A 9,966-nucleotide genomic window follows, 5' to 3' on the forward strand; every position below is an offset into this window, starting at 1 on the left:
CGTGCGCAAGGCAAGATGTTGAGGCGCAACTTGGAAAACCGGTAACAGCCCCGGGGCCTTGGCTGGCCAGGGCCCCTCCACACGCGAGGGCTCGGGTGGGGGAAGCGGAGCTTCTCTCTCCGGGGCCTCCGTGCCGAGTCTCGACCCTGGGCCGTCCCTGCTGCGATCTGGGGCCTACTTCCCAGGGCCGCGGCGAACCCCGGAGGCCGGGGGTGGATCTTGGGACCACGCTCCCCGGGCCCGGTACTGCCCGGGCGGTGCAGACGCCTGGGAGGCAGCCGGGCGCCCAGGCCGCGCCGCGCCGAGCGGCAGCCCTAGCAGCCCCCACCCCGCGGCGGCGCGGCCAGGCCACAGCCTGGCCTCTCCGTGCGCCCGCACTGTCGGGGTGTTGAGGCCAGGCCCCGACCTGGGGACCTAGAGGAGGGGAACCCGCCTCGGGAGGTGGTGGTGGGATCGTTGATGGTTTGCTCCTTCGAAGCCGCAAAACGCCCCGGGAATGTTTGCATATCAAATTAACGCGGAGATGAAGCCTTTTCATCTCTGATGAGAATGATTTGCGTTTTGTGTCATCTTTTTCTCTAGGGACGCTCAAACCAGACAACTGCAAGATGCTGTCACGAATGTGGAGAAGCATTTCGGAGAGCTGTGCCAAATCTTTGCTGCTTATGTGCGGAAAACTGCCAGACTGCGAGACAAAGCAGACCTACTGGTGAATGAAATCAACGTGTATGCCTGCACAGAGACCCCAAATTTAAAGCAGGGCCTGAAAAACTTTGCCGAGGAGTTTGCCAAACTTCAGGATTATCGACAAGCAGAGGTATGGAGTGAGGTCACAGCGTCATTGTTATGAATGAGCCCCGAAGTAGTGGATGAAGGAACCGTGAAGACTTCCACTTGTAATCCACCTAACTGCAGTGGCGACCACACACTTGATGATAAACGTACATTTCATGTAACATTGTGTGAGTCTGTTAAAGGGAAGCTTCCTGTGATTTGTGATTTTACCGTTTTCAAACTAAACTTTAGGGTGTTCTGAAGTCCTGAATTTCCCCACTTCATTTGGCCAAGGGGTGGCTCTTTACAGGGGGTAGTAAACATAGTACCCATGGGAAAGAAAAGGAGCATGACTTGTGTCTTGTGTGCACGTAAGTATATTTTAAAGTATGTCTGGAGATGGAAGATGTTGAGAGTGGTGATACGAGTGAATAAGTAATAATTGGACAAGAGATCTTTGCTGCTTCAGTGCTCTGCAAAGTGGACCGGTATTTCATTGATTAAAAAAAAAAAAAAAAAGCAGCAGTGATTTGCTGATTTATATCATAGATATAAACTAGTAGTGAGACTTTGTGGAGTGGCTTTGGTTTTTTTGCTTTTGCTTTGGAAAGGAGGGAAGAAGATGGTGTTGTAATTGTTTTCTTCATGAAAATCCATTTTTACCTTTAAAACCTCATAAGCACTTTCACTTATATTTATCTTAGGTTTCAAGATACAGGTTTACTGTCAGAAAATTGCCAAGTTAGGAGCCACATTGCTTCTCTTGGACTCTTCTCATCAGTGCTTTTGGTACTTTTTAAAAGCCTAATCCAGTAATTTCAATTATCAAAAAAACTCACAAAAACAAAGATAACGATCTTTGAACCTACATTTGCGATCCAAACGGAAATTTGAGTAGTAATTAGATTTGGGGGTACTTTTTGGGAAAAGTTGAGTTCTTGTCATAGGACAGTCTTCTATAATAAACACCCAACTCTCAGTTAAACATAACGGGGGACTTAGTGTTCAAAAATTATTTATTTACACTCACTGATAACCCTGAATTCCCATGTTAAGACAGTAATTTCAGTGTCCCTTTCTAGAAAACCTCTATGCTATTTATCAAATAGCAAAGTGAATTGATTTACATTTGTTCTCCTTTTTTATTTCCCCTGCTTCCCAAATGGTGGAGGTGCTAATGAACCATGAACAAAAGGTAGGCAACAAAAAGGAGAACAGAAAAAAGACTTAAGATAATCCTTGCACTGCATAATCAGTGCATGGATTATTCAAAATGGTATAGACTAAACTATTCAGAGTATTCATGGTTTTGATTTTAGGATTCCTAATATTTAAATACTCAATGAGAACTTGGTTTGTTTCATTTTCCTAAAATCTTTTAAAGTGAAGCATTCATATACATTTTGTTTATAGAAAAACCAATATGAAATGTAAACTACTGACTATATAAACATACACCATCAAAAAAGAGCCTTCTTCCTGGGGCGCCTGGGTGGCTCAGTCAGTTTCAAGAGTTCTGACTCTTGATTTCGGCTCAGGTCATGATTTCACAGTTCGTGAGATCAAGCCCTGCATTGGACTCTGTGCTGACAGCACAGAGCATGCTTGGGATTGATTCTGTCTCCCTCTTTCTCTGTCCCTCCCCTCCTTATGTGCTCTCTCTCTCTCTCTTTTTTGCTCAAAATAAATAAATAAACATTTTTAAAAAAGGCTTCTTCCTCCTCCAAAAATAATGTTCATTTTGAACAATAATGTCATCTTGTATTACTTGTCCTGATAAAATGTTATTGTCCAAGAGTTATTTTTCTTACACTATACATATATATTTGCCTTTAAAGTTTTGGATTTTTTTAAATTTTATTTTGAGAGAGAGAGAAAGTGTGTGTGCATGTACAAGCACCTGGGGGGGCGGGCAGAGAGAGAGAGGGAAAGATAGAATCCCAAGCAGGCTCCTCCCTGTCAGCACAGAGCCTGACTTGGGGCTCAGTCTCATGAACCATCTCATGAACCATGAGATCATGACCTGAGCAGGGATCAAGAGTTGGATGTTTAACCAACTAAGCCACCCAGGCACCCCTATATATGTCTTTATAAAACCTTTTTCAGGGGCGCCTGGGTGGCTCAGTCGGTTGAGCGTCCGACTTCAGCTCAGGTGATGATCTCACAGTCTGTGGGTTTGAGCCCCACATCGGGCTCTGTGCTGACAGCTCAGAGCCTGGAGCCTGTTTCAGATTCTGTGTCTCCCTCTTTCTCTGACCCTCCCCTGTTCATGCTCTCTCTGTCTCAAAAATAAATAAATGTTAAAAAAAAAAAAAAAATTTTATAAAACCTTTTTCAGTGCCTTCCACTAGCACTATTAATTAATTACTCAAAATGAGATAAAAACTGTAATGTTTAAGAAAAACAGTTCAATTTTTTTTTAATTTTAGGGAGATTGTAAGCAAGGGAGGCGGCAGAGGGGGAGAGAGAGAGAGAGAGAGAGAGAGCGAATCCTAAGTAGGCTTCAGATGCTCAGCAATGAGCCTAACATGAGGCTAGATCCCACGATCCTGGGATCATGACCTGAGATGAAATCAAGAGTCAGCTGCTCCAAAAAAAAAAGTCAGCTGCTCAACTGACTGAGCCACCCAGGCGCCCCAAGAAAAACAGTTTAATTCTAAATAAAAAATCAACCATGCAGTTTGACAGTTCAGCAACACTGAGACCATTTATCTTGTTCTTCAAGCTTTAGTAATTAACAAAAGGCTTCCCAGAAAAGAATTGCAGCTAATGCAGTGGTCTGTAAGCTTTTTCTGCTTTTGAGGATTTGTGTCATTTAAAATTTTTCCAATATGCTGTAGCTTTCAGCTTCAATTTTCTTATCTGGAAAGTTGGACTATTACTTTGGAGATAATATATTTTCTTATCTGGAAAGTTGGACTATTACTTTTGGAGATAATATATGTAGAATATCCAACACTGTGCTAAACACACTGATAATGATAGCAGTACTAAAATTTGAGAGGTCTTGAGACTTACCCAAAAGCAACTGTGAGGTAGAAAAGTAATAGAGAGATGATTGTGTGGCGGAGATAAGCTTCTTAGAAACCTGAGACACCTTCTTGCCATATTGTATACGAGGTACTTTTCTGCTTTTATTGTTCCTCTGCAACTTAATAGTTTTTATTGTATTTGAGTTTCGATTCTGAGTTTTATCAATTTTTGGTGATGCTTTTTTATAAAGATAAACTGTGACATCTTAAAACATTACTCTGTGTAGTAATTATGTTTAGGTTAAAGAGCATAGGTTTTATTTCCGAATTTAAATTTTGATATGTCTGTGTTTCTTTTCAGTTATATTTTATAATAATTTTCAATAGGTTGAAAGACTTGAAGCCAAAGTAGTTGAACCTTTGAAAGCTTATGGAACCATTGTAAAAATGAAACGAGTAAGTAAATTCATTTTTTCCTACTATTTATTAGGTATTGTGGCAATGAGGATGAGATTTCCAATAATTGTCCTCTTAATAAAAAGTATAACATAATATTTACACAGTTCTTTTCACACATTTTATGAAGCATCATTTCTTAGAACTTTGAGAATAGTGAGATATTTTTAGTGAGTTTACTAAGTAAACTATAGCAACATAAAACATTATTATAGAAAGTTTAAAATATTTAATATTTATAGTCATGAAGAATATATGGACAGAACTTATTTTACTAAATGAATATAAGTTTATATTAAGTTTATATTTTTTTATTTTAAAGTAGGCAATAACAGGTAGACTAAAAGTGACTAAGACAAAGCTCTATTTTTTTATTGATACATATTAGTTTCAGTGATTTAGTATCTGTGTACGTTGTGAAATGATCACAAAAGTCTAGTTAACATCCATCATCATACATAGTTAGAAATCTTTTTTTCTTGCGATGAGGCTTTTTAAGATGTACTCTTAAGCAACTTTAAAATATGCAATACAGGGTTAATAACTATAGTCTCCATACCGCATGTTACATCCCAAGTTGTGTTTTTTAAATCAACTTTGAGGTATAATTTACAGGCAGTAAAATTCTCCTGTTTTAAGTGTTCATTGAGTTTTGACAAATGTGTATACACATGTAACTACTACCACAGTCAAAATTCTCTCTATATATAACATTATATATAATGGTTATAGGTTCGTATTAAAATTATCTTGCCTGTATCATTATTTTTAGAGGATATTAAAGAAATGCACACATACATAGGCACACTCACACACACTGATTCTGCAGTAGTAATAATTCCTGTGGTAATGATACTTGGACCAAACAAGGAGTGTTTTCCCATTCTTAAAACAGAGTGTGTATATATTACTTCTTAAATCAGAGATTTGTATTAATCATAAATGCCTGTTTTCAGGATGACCTCAAAGCAACATTAACAGCAAGGAATCGAGAAGCTAAACAGTTAACTCAGTTAGAAAGAACACGACAGCGAAACCCATCTGATCGACATGTTATTGTATCCTTTGACTTTTGATCTTTAAAAAAATGTCTTGTAAGGTATGCCGTACAAAAGTAAATATATATGGAAATTATGCATTTCTACTCTTAAATGTGCAGAAAATTTGAATATAAAAGTTGAAAAGAAACCTATGCATTTACAAGTTCTCATTATAGAAATCAGCTGCCCTGCTTTTGAAAAGGAAGGAAAAGTCATTTTTCCCCAGTTAATCCCCTTCACCTTTAAAAAACAACAACAGTGTGAAACCACAATTATGACTACCAGCCAAAGACCCTCAGGAGGTTCTAGAATACAATTGAGGTCCTTAGCTGGACACAAAAGGATCTAGATAGGACTACCAACTGTGACAAGGATCTTCTGTTAAGAATGACTGTTACTTAAGGTAGAATGTACCTTGTTCGTGACTAAATAAAAGGATAGAAAATAGTGCCTGGCTAATTGCCAACAATTGGAATAGGTGCAATTGTATAGAAAGTACTAATTTATCCCCCTGCCTCTTTTTCCCATTCCTTGTGTCTCCTTCCTGCTTCCTGAAGGTTTTTACTGCCCTAGCTCAGCCAATTAGGAGTGTCCCTATTGGGGGCATTTGAGGTTCCATAACACCTCCATCCCTGAGGGGAACCCCTGGAGCAATAATTTGGGGCTACACCAGTTGCGCGGTCCTCTTTCCTCTGGACCAAAGGTACATAAGCCCAACCTTGTAATAAACAAAAATGGGCAGCCATAGGGCTGGGACAGAAACATCTAGTTGAGGATTAAGATTTACCAACTAGAGTATAGAGTCTGGATTTTAAGCAAGTCAGAAAAACCAGAGAATGGTGGAAAATTTATGACTGCCAGCTAGGGACTAAGGCAGAGAGACCAGGTTATCCAGATTTTAAGAAGCGAGAGATCAAAATTTTGTTGTTTTGTTTTGTTTGGAGGAGAATACATAAAGGCAGAAAAATATCACATCTGGAATCCCGAGTGGTTGGTAGGATTGAATCAGGGGTATTAGTGTGGAGATTCAACACAGAAATGAACATTTCTAAGACAAAGATGTTTCTGACTTAGATGGTCTGTTGTAAACACTGCTGTGGAGGAGGCAGTCTTACACTGTAGATGAAACTGGTCGCTAGGTTCACATTGGGGGAAATAAATGCAACAATGGAATAGATTACTGCTGTAGGTGAACTGCTATGCTCACTGGAAAAGTGAGTGGATTTTGACAACCTAAGACTAGAAAATAAAGGACAATCTATCTACAAATGTATTCAATATAAATATAAAAATATTCAATCATAGCATAATAGAATATTTATTAGGATGGACCCTTAAAATTCATCTGATAATTCAAAAGCAGCAAGCATGTTAAAGTTCATTATGTAAAAAACATGGAGTGGCTCTGATATAAGAGGGTGGGATAAAGAAGAATCTCAGGGCTCTGTCTGCTTGCTCATCCTGCAAGGCCCTGGGTGGCTTTGGAAAAAGTTTCCTATGACACAGTTTGAAAAACGCCAGTCTGGCTCACCATTTTATAAGCCATTTTGCACTCATGGCTAATTTCATTAAATATACTGATACCTCTAACTCACAGAGTTGTGTCATAGTATTTTATTTTTTTATTTTATTTTTGTAATGTTTATCTTTGAGAGAGCATGAGCAGGGGGAGGAACAGAAAGAAAGGGGACAGAAGACCTGAAGCCTGCTCTGTGCTGACAGCAGTGAGGCCGACGGGGGGCTTGAACTCACAGGCTGTGAAATCATGACCTGAACTGAAGTCGGATGCTCAACTGACTGAGACACCCAGGCGCCCTCATAGTGTTTTAATAAAAAGCATTTCCTACTCAAATTGATACATTATAGGATTTTGAAGAATTTTCCGAAAAAACAAAACAAAACAAAAACAAGAAAAAGAAACCTATGTCTTTTTTGTTAAAAATAGCTGTGTTAACTTTGTGTGAGTTACTGTGCCTGAGTGAAAAGATCTGAGACTTTCAGAAATGAATATTAGTTGGTAGAGGGTGGGGGAAGATTAAAACACAGGTGTCCCAGCTGTAGCCTCTGCTTCCCCACTCTTTTCCTGGTTTAGCCAATTCCACTTACCTGTCCAAATCAAAAAAAATTTTTTTTAATTTGAAACTATCAGTAACTGGAGAGGGCAAAGACATAATCAGAAGGAAGTAGTCACAAGTAAAGAATTGCGTGAGTCTCATGTAATACTATTAAGAAATTAGTTTTCCTGAATATTCTCATTAGAAGGTTAACATGCATCAAATAACTGTTAGAAATTTTTTCATACTAATCTACAAAGGAACTCTATTTTACTTTTGAATTTCCTGTGATACAGTTATATTTTTAAAAATTGAAAGCCCAGGGCACCTGGGTGGCTTGGTTGGTTAAGCCTCAGGCTCTTGATTTCAGCTGGGGGTCATGATCTTGCAGTTTGTGAGATTGAGCCCTGCATTGGGCTCACTGCTGTGAGCACAGAGCCTGCTTGGGATTCTCTCTCTGCCTCTCCTGCACATGTGTCTGCACTCTCTTTCACAATAAATAAGTAAACTTAAAAAAAAAAGTTAAAAGTTTGTATGCTTTTAAAAAACTTTACACCCTTATGGCAAATGTACACATACGTATAATGACTATATTTTTAAATTCTTAGCATCTTAAAATCATGTACTTGAATTATTCTAAATTCTTCTTTTTTTAAGTTTGTTTACTTATTTTTGAGAGAGAGAGACACTGCAAGTGGGGGAGGGGCAGAGAGAGAGAGAATCCCAAGCAGACTCTGCACTGTCAATGCAGAGCCTGCTGCAGGGCTCGAAGCCACAAACCTGTGAGACCATGACCTGAGCTGAAATCAAGAGTCAGACACTTAACCGACTGAGCCACCCAGGTGCCCCGTGAGTTATTCTAAATGTAAGAGTACATAATCAATATAAAATTATAATTAATGTATAATCTGATTGCAAGTTTATATAACTCAATGAGCATATGATTCTAATTTACTAAAAAAAATTGTTCTCTTTGAAATGTATTTTTTCCTTTATGAAAAATTTCAGTCACAGGTGGGTAATAAAGTGGTGTGTCGAGATGGATCCCTATAGTAAACTCTTTTACTTACTTCAATTTATACATTTTCTTGAAAAAGCAAGGGCTAAATGTCAAAATAGTACGTGTCACTAACTTTGATGACAAATGCACATTTTTCCATGGATTATTAAATGATGATATTTGATACTTTTGAGAAAATATACTACTAGTACAGGAAACAAAACTGTATTAGAATTTAATCAAAAATTAAGCTATGTTTTTTAAAACCTCTACTGCTTAGTAATAAAATCTTTTAAATATTTTTGGGCAACTACAGTTCTAAAGTAAGAAATGCTTTTTTAAGTGAAATACATGAGTAGATTAGAAATGTTCTGCACTTTACAGTACTGTAGCCACTAGCAATATATGGCTGTTGAGCTCTTGAAATGCAATTAGACCAAATGAGGAAGTAGTTTTTTAATCATTAAATCTTACAGTAGCCACATGTGGCTACTGGCCACCATATTGATTATACACTACAGATCTAGATTGTATGAGTACTTGTCATTACAGTATATTGAAGTAAAGCGTTAAAGTTGCCATCTAATTTATTACTTACTGGTACATATTTTTTGTAATAAGCATTAACTAAATGGTAACAGTGTAATATGATTAGCTTATAAAAAGAATGTACAAATACACCCCATGCTGAAATAAAGATCTGTAGTGTACATTCTTCTATATCTGATTAGGATATTACAGGATTAGAAACATTTAATGCGTTTGGAGAATTAGAAAATTTAAAATACTTAAGTCACAAGTCCATCCTTATTTGGAAAATAAAGGGTTAAAGGGGAAATAATGAGAAAAGAACAGAATGATAAATGGCACAGATGGTAAAACAGATGAAAGGAGTAGAAAATATAGAAAATTGTTTTACAGTAAACAGTCCAAGGGTGATATAGGGAAAAAAATGATTTTGTAGGAAAAAAGGGGAAGGAGTTACGTTTTCTTTTGTTTGAGGTCAGGAATCGTCATTTAATAGATTTAAAGTTCTTTATTCTGCACATGCTTATTATATAGATCATTTTATTTTATGTGGTAAAATATATTCTTGAACAGTTTACAGTATTACGCCAAAAAGCCAATAGGGCAATTGTAACATTTACAAATAGACTCAGTTGAATGGATTCTAACTTGAACTGTTTTATATCTTTGGTTGGGGAATACTTTTTGTAGGCAGAAACTGAATTGCAGAGAGCTACAATGGATGCTACCCGAACAACTCGTCATCTGGAGGAAACCATTGACAATTTCGAAAAGCAGAAAATAAAGGATATAAAGGTAATAAAGTAACTGTTAAAGTTTGAAACATGTTTTCTAATGTTATTTTTTGTTTATTTAAATGTATGAAAAATTTTAATGCTGATTTTTTTTAGCCCGTAGTCTATATGAAAAAGGTACTATAAATAAAAATATATCAGATGATATTTTCCTATTTCCTCAGATATTCAACTTATTCCATTTCTATTTAATCAAAGGAAACTAACATTTCTTATGTTTTTGTGCATCCAGTGCTGTTACAGGCACTTTATATGAATTCTCTTTATAGCAACTTCATAAGAATGAGGTGGTGTTATCCATACATTGTATAAAATTTAAGCAAAGATAGAAAGTAATTTACCCAAAGT

General features: G+C 37.3%; 1 protein-coding gene across 1 annotated transcript in view; it reads left to right on the top strand.

Annotated features, from left to right (window-relative positions):
* CIBAR1 (CBY1 interacting BAR domain containing 1) overlaps positions 1-9,966 on the top strand; it is a 27,396-nt gene continuing 17,430 nt past the window's right edge. The window contains exons 1-6 of the mRNA XM_060610900.2: positions 1-41; positions 583-817; positions 4,134-4,202; positions 5,159-5,260; positions 7,430-7,435; positions 9,515-9,619. Coding sequence (XP_060466883.1) covers positions 16-41; positions 583-817; positions 4,134-4,202; positions 5,159-5,260; positions 7,430-7,435; positions 9,515-9,619 — 543 coding nt within the window. The 5' untranslated portion in view covers positions 1-15. The remainder of the gene's footprint in view (positions 42-582; positions 818-4,133; positions 4,203-5,158; positions 5,261-7,429; positions 7,436-9,514; positions 9,620-9,966) is intronic.

The sequence above is a fragment of the Panthera onca genome, chromosome F2 (genome assembly GCF_046562875.1).
Source record: "Panthera onca isolate mPanOnc1 chromosome F2, mPanOnc1 haplotype 2, whole genome shotgun sequence".
Classification (NCBI taxonomy): Eukaryota; Metazoa; Chordata; class Mammalia; order Carnivora; family Felidae; genus Panthera; species Panthera onca.